At 41.2% G+C, this 16904-nt stretch overlaps 1 protein-coding gene across 1 annotated transcript in view; it reads right to left on the reverse strand.

The window, feature by feature from the left end:
- The window catches only part of LOC149466441 (fibrosin-1-like protein), a gene marked incomplete at its 3' end in the record, with an annotated part of 581440 nt that overhangs the window by 150128 nt on the left and 414408 nt on the right, over nucleotides 1-16904 (reverse strand). The window contains exon 4 of the mRNA XM_089672498.1: nucleotides 10456-10557. Within this exon, the coding sequence (XP_089528624.1) occupies nucleotides 10456-10557 (102 nt within the window). The remainder of the gene's footprint in view (nucleotides 1-10455; nucleotides 10558-16904) is intronic.

Consider the following 16904-nt stretch of genomic DNA (forward strand, 5'->3'; position numbering starts at 1 on the left):
TTATCAGTTGAGTCATGCAATTCATGCCCAATATACTAAAATCCCACTTACACACTATAGACCATAGGTGTTCAACACAATCCTTAAAGCCACTGATAAGTGGGGAAATGTTTCCTAAGTATATCCAAGTTTACTCAATTCTACCTTGCAAGAAACCCCACAAGTGGTTCCCTTCGTCTACCTTTCCAACTCTACATGATTATCTCAACTGTATATATTACACAGAACCTATCATACTCCTGAGCAGTTACATAAATACAGCTGCAGGAACTATCCTCTATGTCCCAGATGCCTAGAGAGCACCGGAAACCTAATCCAAATATTCTAGCTTTGCCGCAAATTATTTAAATATTGGCATGATGTTGTGGATTTACTTAACATTTGATACTCATATTGTTTTAAATCCCATTATAAGCATCTTGGGCTGGCTGGAGATACCTGAAGAGAACCAATTACTGCCCAGAATATTACATTTAGCTAGGAAGTTTATAGCCATGGAATGGCTATAGTCTACTCCTCCTACAGTTGCCCAGTGAATTAAGGAGGTTAACACCACAACTGGAATACAGAAATTAACCTACCAAAGAAAATCATGGGGAAGTTTGGTTAGGAACTCCTAGAGTAGCTCCCGCAGAACTCATACGGACAAACTTTTTGTCTTAATGATGCCCTTTGATTATTTCAAAACTTGTATATATTCCCAATTAGTGATGTCTGTTTTATCTGGTCAAGCACTGAATTTATGGGGTGCTTTGAGTTTACAGTAACAGTTCAGAGTTGCCCGTTTTGTGTTTAGGAGGTTCCTCTTTTACTGTTGTTCTTTCACCTGTTCCATTTCTTTTCTATTTTTTTTATTCACCTGGTAGAATGTTTTATGCCCTGTATGCTGCTGTTTGAAAGCTGCTCTATTACACACTCTGTGAAACGGATATTTGAAATGTGTGGTACATTACTCTACCTGGTTATCTCTCATTGTGTATCACTTTTTATTTTTTTCTATCTGATTAAAAAAAGAGGCATTATATCTAGTTGGCCAAAAGCTCTTTTGCTTGCCAGTGTCCAATTCCTCCTGCAGATGGCAATATTACTAAATTTACAGGGCTAAATGTCTGTCACTATATGACAGTTTTGAGCAATCAGAAAGCACCAGCACTGTCATATGGGGGTGCTCCAGAAAGGAAAAGATAAGTATGTGTTGCTGAGTAACCAGCCTTTAAATATAAGTTGCTGTTAGATGGGAAAAGCACAGGTTCAAAAATTACTCTGTAGACCACTCACCTATACTGACTGCATTCAGTAATGATTCGGATGTAGCATGCAGAAGGAGACTAATCCAGTTCATTGGTTAAATCATCATGGTCCCCAAGGGCCTGCCACATGCAGCTGTCATGAGTGTAGGCACATTCTCCATGGAAAATCTATGCAAAAAAGTAAGCCTTCCCAAGCATCATACACAAGAGGACAAGCACCACATCAATGGTATCACATATCAAGTCCAACACTTTAAAAAACACACCAATGGATCAACACTAATATGCCTTTTCCACTGTAAGGATCACCTGGTAACATTTCTTAAAGCTCGATTAAACTTTCAGTTTACATCAGCTAAATATATTCCAGGTACATCAAAAAAGCAGCCACAGTCTGGCTGAGTAAGACCTATAGGTCTGCACTCAGCAAAGCTCATGCTCTGCAAAGAGACCACTGCTTCCACAGGGAGAGCAAGGGAGTTTCTCTACAGCATGCTGAAAGCGAACACACTTTTCTACTTTTAAAGAAAACAAACTAGAAGTCTTAGTACACCTTTTGTTGGATGCACCTGTAACGTATCAAGCTGATTTAGGGGTTGATCACCCTAGCCCACATATTAAGGATCTGTGTAGGCATGCGGGTTGGTGTCCGTTGCGTAGAAGTGTTTGTTACAAAGCAAGGACTTTAAGGTTTTATTCTTTTAACTATTTTGAAATGATATATTAATTTCTGTGCATCTCAGCAAAGCTGCAGTGCAGTGACCAATGGTGATGTCAGGTTAGCTGTGGTGCACTGCGGAAAATGGAGCACCTCTGTATTTTAACACAAAACAGAAGAGCAAACAAAAGCAACTCAAGGCAGCACTGTGGTGTGAACAGAGCACATAGAAAACAATTGTTTTGTCTGTGCCCTGGTGTTGAGACTACATTGTTTTGTTGAAGGGTTGAGACAAACCACTAACAACATTGACAGCTTTACTTATAATGGTCGTTTTTATAAAACCTTTATCCTAGAAGAAAAGAAAACTGTTACAGTAACTCCTTAAAAAGTGTTAGCTAGAGTTCATCTTTAATCTGTTAGTGAACGCCATCTAAATTTGCTAGTGCACCTAACATTGAACTCTCCACAGACTGACAATCCTGCTTTCCAAGTGTGTCCTTGTTGCTCCTCTACAGAGTGGAGCCACCCTAACACAGGGAGTGTGTTACTGCCCAGATTCACCAAACAAAAATAAAGGAAAGGAAAAGCAATGCAGCCTCCACATTTAGAGTGACAAAAAACAATATCCTTGTTATTCAAAAATAATCCTTACACGTGTACTACCAATGGCTGTGCAATTTATTTTTTTGCTTCCTACTGTGTTTTTTTGCCCCCTAAAAACATTTTCTGTGAACTAACAAACAAGCAGTGCAGTGCCCTATGCACACTACAAATCCTACAGTCCCTATTCCATTTTGGTAGTGAGCAAGAAAGGGTGGCTATGTTACAACATACAGTGGGATCATGTTGAACAAACACAGTCACCCTCGAACAGAAAGTCGGATTACACCTGCAAAAAAATAACTTTGGAGATTTGGAGGAGGCTGAGAGAGCAACTGAAAATAGATTAGAAAAAAAATAAGATTAAATAGAAAACCAAAGTTTAGTATCACTTTAAGGAATGGCAAACTGTAATAGATTACATTTTTGGTTTCAGGCTTAGATACACTATACATGCCCTGCACCTCTACTTGCAACAACTTATACTAAATCACCAAAACTAAAAAAATACGCATGCAAACATATGGTCAGAATGTTACTAGATATTCTATGTCTGAATTGATTACGATGGATGAATACATATTCGCAGCAACTGTATCTGTAGACCTATAAAGTCCACATATGGCAGCTGACTGGTTCTCAATCAAGTAGTTCATGAACCTCAGGGGTATGTCTAATAGGTTCAAAGGTAGACATACTTTTCATTACAAAACACATAATGCTTGGAATCCTAAAAGATCATATATAAAATAGATATTTTCAATTATTTAAAAATACACACACTTAGGAGGTACTGGTGATATGTCTAGGGGAGCATTTCAAATAGGAATAGAACTATTCATGCGTAATGGGGAAAAACATTAGATGTCTGTAGTATAAGTAGTGTCATTCCTATTTTGAGAGATTAGAGGGGTGGGCTACGTGCATAATACTATATTCAGAAATCTGATCATATGAAATTCTGGGATTTATAGTATAGTTGCGTTCTACCCAAAAATTGAATACATTCACAGAATGTTTACCTATGGAAGTAAACATGAATTAACAGGCTGCAATCAAGCAATATACATCATCTATAGGTTTACTTAAATATGGCAGAAAAACAAATTCAGCATTTAAAGAGAAGCCAAGGTAATTTGGTGATCTAATGCAAGGGTTATATTTATCAGAACAAACCTGTATGTAGAAATTGAGCAAAAAGACTGCAGTGGTCTACGGTAGTGACAGAGTTAAGCCCAGCATACGTGTGAATAATGCAGCTGCATTTCCTATTTTTCCCTGGTGAGTCAGAGGCGCACGGTGCACCTGCCAACCTTTCCTGCTAAGCCAATAATTGCCAATTTAATCTTTGCCTCTTGGTATCACTCATGTTTAGCCCTTGCTGTGCCCTGAATATATCTTCATTCATCTGGGGGGGTCACACTTGACAATTAGAGTGTTAGCTCCAGCTAACTAGGGCAGCCGGTTTGGCAAGGCCAGGGAGACAATTATTAGTCTATTTTCCCATCATGTAGTGGGTGGTGTTAGGGAAATCAAGAACCTACGACAATTACATTGAGTTATTTCTCTTTTCCCTTTCCGCTCCCTCCCTTTCTCCATCCATCCCCCCACCCTCCCTTCACCTTCAGAATATTTCACATTATCACAGCTTTACAACCGCATTCAAATTTTCCATGTTCACAGGGACTGAGGCTTCTATTTAAATGATAATGAGGGACAATCCATTCAATTGAGCGAGGGAGAAAATCCATTAAAACACAGGCAGCTCTTAAGCTGGGTCATGAAACAGATAAAAAAAAAAATCTTTTTTTTTTCTCTCATCCTAAAGCCATTATGCAGGGCCATGTATGGATTTTAACAAGGGTTGCAACACTGCAAAGATTAAAGGAACAATTACACAAAGGCAAAAAAATATAAGTCTGTACAAAAAACAAGGCCTAAACAGAAAGGCCAACATAATTTAGGAATCACATTTATGAAGAAGAAAAAAATTTATTCTAGCTCATGCCTTTGCAGTAGAAAAAAATCTGCAGCTTATCCCATTTTATATTATGGACACTAGTTTGCTCTAATAGCAGATCACAAAAATTTCTCATTGGCTGTTGTGGCTAATGAAATAATACCATACCCAATCAAAATACTCCAAATGGTGAGGCTCAACTGTGTAGAATATTATATGACGCTGTGACTGGCTCAGGCTGTTGCCATAGAAACTTCCCTGGCTTCCAGTCTCAAGCAGCTTTTTATGATGCTCCTTTCCTAAGGACCTAAAGATAAGAGGGGTTGATTTTCCTAGGCTATTGAGTTGGTACGCCATTACTGACATTTAAAGACTGGTGCCAAGCCAGTTTGGATACACAGGTTAATTCCTTGAACTATTCACTGCACAAGTCCGAGTTCCCAATTAACATCCCATATCTGAATTGTAAATAGATTCTATTCCTCATTCCAGCGTTCTGCACAAGAGGAAAATGTGCAGTTACAGTCCCCCGCCCCCTTTCCCTTCCTTCCCCTCCCATCACTTTTGCCTGTCAAAGCTGTCAACTCAAATACAGCTTTAATCTGCCAGGAGCACTTTTCTCCTGACATTTTTAATAAATACTTTCAGCTCTTAAACACATTTGCTGCAGATATCTCCTTTCCCGCCTCCCCCTGTACTCCCTCTCCTTCCCTGCAGAATAAAAGCTGGGAGACTAAAAGCAGAAAATTGTGTTTGGGAACCAACTTCAGCCGTATGGTAAATGATCATTCCGCAATGTAAAGTAATGCAGAGCACAGGCATACATATGGGAACCTCAAGAACTCCTCAAGGTGCTAAAATTTAATATTTTGTTGGTTATTGCCAATGTACCCTGCTGTCTTTTTTTTTCTCAGGTGGTTTCTTAATAATTAGTATGGAATCGGCGCAACACAAATGACAGTACAGATATATTACATATATCAATACGTTGTACTGATTAACCTTCATGATCAAACATTCATGATCAGTAAGTCTACGTGGAAAGATCCTTTAACCATTTCAAGGCAAGGATTTTGTATACGATGCGAGAGTTGTACAGAATTGATTTTGGCTTTATGTATTTCAGCATAACCTGGCAAAGACTTGGCATTATGCTATTACATCTGTAGGGATGCAATATTACCCTGTAGGGTATTTCATCTTATCGCTGCGGGCAGCAAGCTGGTTAAAGCCAAATGTTATTGTTTTGAAAACCTCAGAGACCTCCACCTCCTCTCCCACTGCTTTGCATTCTGAAAAAGAGGCAGTGTTTTCAATTTAGAACCTAAATTAGCTGTCCAATTGAATCTAGCTGACACAAAGCTCTCCTTGTGACAGGCTGTAGTTATGAAGCATATTTTACATTAATAGAACTCAACATGAGTCCCACGTGTAGGGTGGTAGAGGGAGGGAGACGTGTGCTCAACTATTGAAATGTTAAATCCAATAACTCACAAGTTGTAGCTGCTTGCTTTTCTCTAAGTGTTTTGTTCTTATTTAAATCTCTCTGGAATAAAGGAGAAAAAGGTTGCAACTCTAATTAGTAAAAACACAAAATACTCAAGTGACAGAGGCCAGCCAAAGTAAACCTGTCAAAAACATACACTGAGGCTGCCAATGATGCCAACTTTCTGAAAATGCTACTTCCCCAGCTGTTTTACTAACCCATATTTTGAGTCACTAATTTGTTAAAAGTATGCAGACCAGGAAAGTCTGAGAAGAGTCAAAAATCCATATTTGCATACTTGTTCTAGGACAATGACTTAAAAGAAAAGTATGGGAATTTTTTTTTTTTTTAAATGATACTTACCTAGGTGGATACAGCATCGATCTTAGGCTGCATCTGCTTCCCGCCGGTTCTATGGGTGAGAACTGATTGATCAAACACACCTGATCACTCAGTTCTCCCTGCTGTTCCTAGCAGTGAGCCAGGACTGTCAGTCTTCAGCTCTTTGCTCTTTTTGTTAGAAGTAGAGGTTAACCATATCATCGATCTGCCATTACAGAAATTTATATTATCCGTTATAGAAGCCAAACTGTATATGATAGGCATGCACTCTCTATGTAACACAAGGGAACCATGGTTCCCTCAACATTTCATATTCCTGATATGAGCCTGCTGTACCATTTACTTGTATGAAAAAGTATTGTTCTCTTTGTATTGGTTCCTTTGTGTGAAATCCCTGGTGTTCCTACCATTCCCTCTGCTTTCATAATAAAAACGGACTACAAGAAAAATGAGAACACAGCTTGGTCAGCTTTCTGGCTGTGCTGGGAACTCAGACTAACTCCTCCAATGATCAGACTTGTGCTGACACCTTCCCCCCCTGAACAGCCATTCATTGGAAAGACCAGTGTGCTGTTGTTTCTCCTCCTCGACCTCTCTGAGCTCCTTATGCAGCTAAGAACAGAGGGACAGAGAGTATGTGATCACTTATTAAATAAATTAAAAAAACAAAAAGGGGGGAGGGGGGAAGTATTTATAATGCTTTTTATATGTACACACAAATGTTTTGCCTTTCGTTTCTATATAAACTGAATAAGTTGCTTTACACAGTGTGGGTTCATACTTTAATGCAGAACTAAAGTATTAAAAACTACTAGTAGGTAGAGATTTTTGGTATGAAAAAAAAGCCCTTTCACATTCAACTACATTTTTTATATACGGACTGTGATGTATGTGCAGTTTAGTATACACACCCAGGATCTATAACATAGTGAAAGTACAGCCTGGGTGCCAGGTTAAGCAAAACCAGCATGTATGCAAAGGAGCTCATCATCACTGGCCTTATAAAAGCTGAGCAAGAAGACATCAGATGTAAAAGAAGTATCGGAAAGGACATCAGAGGTGTTGATAGAGTGGCAGGAAAGAGCACAGAGCTATCAGAGCTGCAAGAGGGCAAACAAAGGTAAGACTGCCATAATGCACAGATATACGGAGCACTGTTGCATATTACGGCAAATGCTCCTATGCCCCCCGCCCCACACACAGTTTAGTTCCACTTTAATATAAAATGAATCTAGTGCTAATAAATATTATACTTGAACATCAATGCAGAACACCTATGTGCACGAACCTTGGACATAACTACACAGATAAACGTTTATAGGTTTCTACTGACATGCTTACTATGATTAGTACTATTTCCTGAAGGTTTCACTTGGGATTTAAAGTAAACAAATCGATATGGAAAACATTAGAGTTCACTTACTGTTTCTTCTTCTTAGTGAGAGCTGACATTGAGGTCACAGTTATTGTGCCCCCATGATAAGATGCATGAAAGATGATCTAATAAATATATGTGCCCCTCCATTAAAGGGCCACTCTAAATACATGCAAGAGGATTTCATTAAAGATGGCGGGCAGATGTGAAAAACACAGTTTAATGTATTTATGAATTAAAATACTGTATGTGTTTGCATTTGCACATACAGCTAGCAAGAGTACCAAGTTCGCTTGATATCAGCATTTTGCAATGATCTGAACAGCAGGGCTGGAAACTGAGCCAAGCAGGCTCTGCTGTATTACCGTAGTGTAGTCTCTCTTAACATTGGAAACCTATTGGCAGGACTAGATAGCAAAGTTATAACGTCATTGGTATGAGGTTCATCTCTTAGTGGCTCATCTTAGACCAAGCATTATTGCTCAGCTGCATTGCAGTCTTCAGAAAGGTCCAGGAGCTGGCATTGCTATTTGTCAAGGATGACTTGATCTCAAGACGTATATGAACAGAATGATAACTCCTCTGATCAGTTACACATTCCACATAGATGTATTTCAACTGTGTGCTTAACTGTTTGCCTAGGATTTAGCTTTCATTATAAAGGCATCTGCAGGCATCCATTGGTGCATGCTGTCACTAAGTAATGTAGGTGCTATTGAATTTAGAGTAAAAGTCTTCATAGCATCCCCTAAAAAAAGATGTGTTAAGAAGTTTACACTTTACTTCGTTCAGGTACCACTTCTATCAAATCATTCAAGGAATTGTCGGCAATGTACCATCTTCCATCTCAACATGTTTTTTTCTTATCAGTTGACAGACTTTATTAAAACATTGTTGGGTTTGGTAAAGGGTGTGTTATCCCTCCCACAAAAATCCTACTGTATTTCAACATTATACTCCTAACTTATGCAACAAAATACGCATTTGTTGCGGCAATCTCTTTTGAAAGCACGGTCTAAGGATTCGCCAACTCTGGAGGATAGCACAAAGTTTCTAGAAGGATATCTCACAATCCACAAGGTTACAATCAATGAGCTTTGGAGGGAAACCCAATTCAAGCTTCTGTATAGGGCATTTATCCCACCTTGATGGACCCCACAAACCCTCTGTTGGCAATCTGTCCCTGGTGTAGGGCTAGTAGGATGGCACTACTCTATCAGTTCTGGGTGTGCACAGTAATTGGTACCAAATACGTCAATACATTTTTGGGATTACGGCAATTGTTCTATCCAAGGATCCTTTACTTTGCCTCTTCAGTTATATTGTACAGATAGATGCGGCCTCCTATTCTGCTGGGCGTCCTCCCCCTCTGCCCCCTTGGATTCATCTTTGCTTATTGATGGCAAGGAGGACCCTGCTTAAGGCCTGGCCTTATTCTTATATTTGGAGAAATTAGAAAGCATGATTAAAAATTTTGGGCCGACCAAGCGCTTTTTCACACGTTGGAGAGTATTTATTGAATGCACTTTCTTGGTAACAGAAATAGTCTGATGACCACCTTTCAAATCACAGAATGGTATGCCAAAGCCAACCTTTCAAACTCACTAGGCAAGCTAAAACTTCCTGACTCTACTCCGATCCTTGAAAATTAACTCCCCTGCCCAGTCGGTGTTATGGATATTTCTGTACTCTGACCGGGCTGAACTTCAGCAAGTCGTCTTCACCACATCTACATGCATTAATGCAATGAGTTGTTGCCATGTGATTGGCTGATTAGCAATTTGTGTTACCAAGCAATTGAACAGGTGTACATAAAAAGTGGCTGGTGAGTGTATGTAGTGCTGTATTGTCGGCGTATTCTTGGCTTTGCCTTTTCCTAAATGGAACAAGTATATGTGTTTTCTTTTGATGTTATGTGAAAACAGAATAAAAATGTATTTAAAAAAAAAAAATAACGCTTACTCCAATAAAAAATAAAGCTTACTCCATTATCTTCATATTATTAAAAAAAGGTAAAATTCATATATTTTTTTTGGCCTACTAGTAGAAGCTATTCTGAACTTTAAAGGATTCTACAAAAAGGGGGGTCTGCTTTCTCACGTGAGACATTTGTATTTACTGAACTAACAGATCTAAAACTCTGTGGTGAAATAGCAAATTTCTAAAGGTACACTTATGTCCCTCACAAAACTCAGAAAAAAAACATGTGTCTGATAAAATATGGGGTAGGTAGGTTTCTACCACACACACACACACACACACACACACACACACACACACACACACACACACACACACTTGTTTCTTTGGATGCAGGGTCTTGATTAGCATTTTACAGTATATGATACTGATTTTAAATGCTTGCTATTGTTTTCCTTGCCCTGTATATACCTTAATTAACTTGCAGCCTTTGGCTGTGAAGAGATGTGAGAGACTACTAGTATGACTGCTGTACTTTTTGTCCTTTGTATATATTTTACTGTCAAATCCAATATATATTTAAAAATATATAATAGACTAAGCTATAGGAAAACAGATGGGAACAGGTATTCTTTCATGACTTTACTGATTGTTTTTAAGATTGTTAGATTAAGATGCTGGGTCACTTGTGTTGCGCAAACAGAAGACAAAACCCAGATGGAGATTACATTTGAAAAAGATGTTCTTACCACTTTCCAAAACCAATATACATAATTGGAGTATGGGGAGTCAACAGATCTCCATTCTGTGGTATTGGTAAGACCATACACAACACAAAGGAAACTTCTTCAAACTACTCACATCACTGAGGCGATCATGGGAACTGCTGCGCTGGGAACTCATGGCTTCCTTGATGCTGCTGTCTTCACTGTTCCTGCCATTTCTGTTCCTGGATGCTTTTACCTAGAAAAAAAGAAATTACAAATTAAACACAATGTGAGTGATGGGCCTAATGTAGAAAAATAATTACAGGTTAGCACATCTCCACAGAGTTGTCTACAGACAATATAAGCACGCTAGCTGACAGTCTGGGCTTGACAGATTAGATGAATTTCTAAATAAAGGAGACGCAAAAGAAGTTAGGTGTAAACTACAGGAAAAGAAAACTGGGTGAAAATCATAATGGAGGATCAAGTGTATTTATCCTACACTAAACAAAGCACACTTGTAAGTTAACGGTTTTTATGGAAAACCTCAACAATTTCTTTTTTGACACATACGATGCAAAAAGCCAAAATTACCTTTTTGATCTATAGCTAAAAGCTTAACACAGCTAGGAAATGTAACCAACATATATCATCCGGATAATCAGCAATGTACACAATTTTTATGTTCAAAGGCAAGCTAGCTATTCTGCATTTCACAAGTAACATCTCAAACATAAATATATGGAGCTTTGTTTGATGAGACCTGAAGAATGGCCCACTTTCTCTTGATTTCCCATCTGGGAATGTTGGGATATGCTCTCAAAGCTACTGTCACAGATAAATTCAGTACAAAAATAAATTATCCACTACCAAATTACCTTGTAAATTAGCAATCGTATCCTGTTACAGCTATCTAGCTGATCTATGCATTTATTGTAAGAACATGTGTACAACACAGTTAAAGATATGTTCCCCAAAGCTATATTACGATGTGAAAGGAGATGACAGGCACACAAAATGGAGTTCTGCAGCTTCCAATCAATTTTATTAATTCCTTAATTGTTTGGGTCTTTTCCAGATGTTATCAAGCAATCACCAATAACGCCAGCACGGAGAAGTTGCTTCATATTGGAGCTGTCGGACTTAATGAGGTTGCGCACAGGAAATCAAATTAGAGGCCTGGCTGGCGCTATTAACCTGCCTGAGTAAATATCAATTTTTAGATGTACCATGGCTGCTGGATCCCCTATTTGTTGCGGGGAATTAAGGAGCACTGTCAGTGCCTGTGACAGACCATATTCATTTACACCTGCTGCCTGTGACCAGGAGGAGATGCCTGCCTAACTTCATTATCAATTACTCTAATAACACAGGTTCTGCTTCAACCCACAAGCATTAAAGGGAAACCACAACGTTTTTTGCTTCTGTTTAGTTCAGGAACTATTTTATATCTTTTCTTTACTGGTAATAAAAAATGTATTTTGCAAAGATTTAACACAGAGTAGTTCCATGAAATTTAGTTTGCAGAACATACTGGGCTTTCTAATAACAAAGCCAATCACCATCTCTTTCACTTGTTGACTGCCTATAAATCTATCCTTGTCAGTGATAATTTATTGAAAATTCGAGCGGTGGGGGAGGGGGTACACAAATTTGACAGGTACCCGCTCCCACTTCCACTGCGATCGGCTAGGTAATCGAAAGTAGAAGTTGTCCTCCCCTCCACCCTCCCCATCGTCTTCAGGGACACATGACAGGTCCCAGAAGACTATGGGGACCATAGCGTTACTTGTGCATGCGCAGTGGCCGCAAGCTGTCACAGCTGGGCGCCCACACTAAAGATGCTGGTGCCAGGAACACAGGATGGCCGGTTTGAGGATGCCGTGGGACCAAGGGACAGGTGAGTGTCCATTTTTCAAAAGTCAGCAGCTACAGTTTTTGTAGCTGCTGACTTTTTTTTTTTTTTTAAATTTTGATTGGACCTCCGCTTTAAGTCTTGCCATACACAGTTATTTCTTTTTCTTTCAGCCAGTGGGCTGAACATAAAAAAAAAAACAAAACAAAACTATCCAGAATCCCCTCTTCCCAGAGGGATGTATTTTGGCAGCAGCACTTGCCTCTGTCAGAGTACATTAACCACTTCAGCTCCAGGTTTTGCCCCTTCATAACCAGGCCATTTTTTGCTATTTAGCACTGAACTACTTTAATTTGTAATTGCGTGGTCATGCAACACTGTACCCAAATGAAATTTATATAATTTGTTTGACATAAATAGAGTTTTCTTTTGGTGGTATTTGATCACCACTGTGTTTTTTAGTTTTTATTATGTAAACAAAAAAAAGAATGAAAATTGTGAAAAAAGCCCCAATATCTTTTACTTTCTGCTATAACATATATTGAATAAGAAGATTTAAAAAAATCTAAATTTCTTCATACATTTAGTCTAAAAGGTATTCTGCTACGTCTTTGGTAAAAAAAAAAAGAAAACAAAAAATCTCAATAAGTGTATTGATTAACTGGTTTGTGTAAAAGTTAAAGCACAAACTATGGTATATATATTGGAAATCATGGCCGGATCTAGGGGGGTGCTGGGGTGTGTTGCACCCCCCTAGATTTCTGTTGGGTGCCCCCCCCCCCCCCGGCTGACGGACAACTATCTTCCCCCATCTCCACACTCAGGACTGGCTGGGGATGTGAATGCACAGCCTGGTGCAGTGATCTGTGTTCAGGAGAGAGGCTGTGAACTCTCCCTGTAAGTGCAGCGTTCCTCCACACACACAGGATCGCTAGCTCAGACTGCACACAGTTTAATTACTGTACCTGCACACATTTCCTTCTGCCAGTTCTTGGAGGAAGCAGGGTGCAGATAAACTGTGTGCAGTCCGAAATAGCAATCCTGTGTGTGTGTGTGGCAGGGGGGGGGGGCTGTGTAAAAATAATTTGGTTGAGATTAGAGGTGGAGGGATTAGCGAATATTTTCACTGGGGAGGGAAATTTGCTAGGAGGGGAGATTGGAGGGGAATATGTGCAAGGAGGGGGGTGGGGGTGTGATATGTTCAAGGAGGAGGGATTGGGGTGGGGGGTGATATGTTCAAGGAGGGGGGTAGGGTGTGATATGTGCAAGGAGGAGGGAATGGGGTGGGGGGGTGATATGTGCAAGGAGGAGGATTAGGGGAGAATTGTGCAAGGATGAGGGATTAAAGGGGATATGTGCAAGGAGGAAGATTAGGGGGGATATGTGCAAGGAGGAGGAATTAGGGGGGATATGTGCAACGAGGAGGATTAGGGGGGATATGTGCAATCAGGGGGGATTGGGCAGATATGTGCTAGGAGGGGGGATAGGGGGGTGATATGTGCAAGGAAGAGGGATGGGGGGGATATGTGCAAGGAGGAAGATTAGGGGGGATATGTGCTAGGAGGGTGGATTGGGGGGGGGGGTGATATGTGCAAGGAGGAGGGATTGGAGGGTGATATGTGTAAGGAAGAGGGATTGGAGGGGTGATATGTGCAAGGTGGAGGATTAGGGGAGATGTGTGCAAGGTGGAGGATTAGCGGGGATGTGTGCAAGGAGGAGGGAATGGGGGATCTGTGCAAACGTGAGGGATGGGGGGAGGGATATGTGCAAGGAGGAGGGATAAGGGGGGATATGTGCAAGGAGGGGGGTTGGGGGGAGGGTTTGTGTAAGGAGGAGGGATTAGGGGGGATATGTGCAAGGAGGAAGGATTGGAGGGACATGTGCAAGGAGGAAGGATTGGGGGGATACGTGCATGGAGGAGGAATTAGGGAGATGTGTGCAAAGAGGAGGGATTGGGGGGGATATGTGCAAGGAGGAAGGATTGGGGGGGCATGTGCAAGGAGGAAGGATTGGGGGATACGTGCAAGGGGGAGGAATTAGGGGGGATATGTGCAAGGGGGAGGAATTAGGGGGGATATGTGCAAGGGGGAGGAATTAGGGGGGATATGTGCAAGGGGGAGGAATTAGGGGGGATATGTGCAAGGAGGGGGGATATGTGCAAGGAGGAGGAATTAGGGGGCAAATCTGCAAGGAAGGGGGTTGGGGGGAGGATTTGTGCAAGGTGGGGGGATTAAGGGAGATATGTGGAAGGAAATGGGATTAGGGGGGATATGTGCAAGGCCAGCTACATACTGTGCAGATGGATGCTGTCTCTGTAAGAGAATCTCAACTATGTGCTGTGCGGGGTGCAGGAGATCTGAGTACCCAGGCTGTTTGCAGTGTGGGGAAGGGAGGAGGAGACCTGCTGAGTGCTCTGCCAGCAGTGACCCTGTCCTCTTCTCTGCTGACCAATGTCTTATGCCGTACTGGCTCCTGTCCTCTGCACTGCTGACCTGACAACCCATTTTCTCCACCCTGCTGACCCTTGTCCTCTGTTCTGCTGACCCGCTGCACACTCCTCTGCTCTTATAACCCACTGTGCACTGTCCTACAAACTAATGACAGCTGTAGACTGCCCTATAAACTGCTGACCCTATCCTCTGCGATGCTGGTCTGCTGTACACTACCCCACTGACCTCACATCCTCTGCCCCCCCCCCCCCTGAGATTTTTTACTGCACGCCTACATCAGACAGTCTAGATCCGGCCCTGTTGGAAGCGCTGTGGTATTTCATTGAGGACTACAAGCCGACAGCCTCTAAGGCTGTTGGGACCTGTAGCCCATTCATTTACAGAACACTGTGTGGGCGGAGCCCCGCACAGCCGCAGTGTTTTTAAAAAGTGACTTTTCCCCGTACTTCTCTCTCACCCTACAAACAAGTGGAAAATATAATATGTTCCCAAAGGTGAACTTATCCTTTAATACTTTCCTCCGTGGTCCCAGCTGGCAGTTGGTTCCTCCACTCTTCAGGCATTGAAATGTGGGCGTACATGCCTACATCATCCTGTACAATGCTGGTACAATGTGATGAATGGACTTGCTGACCCCCATGTCATGACGGGAAGCAGTAGTGATGCTGGGGTCGGTGGGAAGAACCACTGACTGAAGCGGGGTGGGGGGGAGATTGTCACGGTCTGTTTCACAATTTCTCTACATCGGAGCAGGGATTTCTCTGCATTGTGTTCAGCCATGGACAACAGGAGAAGTATTTACTTGCTTGTTAGCAAGTACTTCTTTTTTAGAGCAAATGTGTTTAAGAAATAGAGTTGAATCAAGAACCTCGGACATTTTCCCCAAATGTAAACCGCTTTTTCCCTTTGATGAAAAATGAACTGAGAAAAATCACAAAGAAGCTTCTAATATGTCCCAGGTGCTAGCAATATCTCTTCTTTCATTGGAACGTATGCCTGTGTCTAGCCTAATTTATGTTCTGACTAGAGGTAGAGCACCAGGCAAGAACTATACCGAACATGAACAAGTAAAAAAAAGTCTAAAAAAGCTGTTTGGTGATGAATATGTTAATTTTTTTTCCTGTACTAAATACATTATAATAGTAGTTAGAAAAAAAATGAAGTAAAGGAAGTTAATTGGGTGAGAGCTTTCGCCTCGCTGCACATCCACAATACCTTATAGTGCTTGGAGCCTTCGAATGCCACAAGAAAACATTGTCTGATAAGCATCACTTTTCAGATCACAGACAGCCGGCCCCAGCTCATTATTAATAAATACACTTCCATTTATCAAAAGCTCCCTTTGAGCGCAACAGGGAGCCTGGGGCAAAAGGAGACAAATTCTTTTCTTAAGTCTTTCTGAAAGGTGGTGAGCAAAGGGACCCTCACCCCCATTAACCCAGCAGAGTTCGCAAGCCCCCCTCCGGGGGGAGAGGGAGATGCTTTTGCAGCGGTAAACTCGTACTGATCTTGTGCCATCTCAATATATTTGTTCATTATCTTGCGCACACACTGAAGCATTTGGAAATGTACTCAGGGCACAGGCCAAATTTATCATCTGCCTTCATTTTCCGCACGAAGCACGGCTACAGCTGCTGCAAACAGGCTGAATGTTTATTTATCTAGCAGGCTGGTTTTGCTCTCATTTAAAGGTGTATGCGGCATTCTGCGTATATTTAGATAGGTGTATGCATCACAGCAAGCGGTAAAGCGATTTGATTTTTATTTTTCCAGGAGCATATAATGGAATTTACTGGTGTCAAATACCTAACAAGCCTGGGATATAAGCAGCCTTTCTATGATTTCCAAATGGCATGCTAGTTTTGGGGCAGCAAAGCTCAGCGGAAGTGAAGCCATTGACTTTGGACTAACTTGCAGCTCTGGATTTGGAAACTGGTAGCTTGCAGCTTCCATTGGAAGCTTCTGGTACAGGTGTCTTGCAAAGGATTCCCTTTAAAATGACTGGGGGCTCTGGATTGCCAGATCTTGGCATGGTATCATTACGTTCCAGCAGTAATCTATAGCCAAGAGTTGGAGATTTTCCCAAGAGTTGGAGATTTTCCCAAGAGTTGGAGATTTTCCCAAGAGTTGGAGATTTTCCCAAGAGTTGGAGATTTTCCCAAAACTTTTAGGGCTTTGACCCTGAGTGCAGTCAGAGGATGATGCAGGCTAGAAGTGCTTCAGAACAAATAGCCAGCATAATGTTTTGCTATTTCAGGTGCAAATGGTTTACCTATTCAGCCTCCTAAAAAAATTCTT

This window comes from Staurois parvus, unplaced genomic scaffold (assembly GCF_062004578.1).
Source record: "Staurois parvus isolate SC_StPar_1 unplaced genomic scaffold, SC_StPar_1.0 ptg000129l, whole genome shotgun sequence".
Taxonomy (NCBI): Eukaryota; Metazoa; Chordata; class Amphibia; order Anura; family Ranidae; genus Staurois; species Staurois parvus.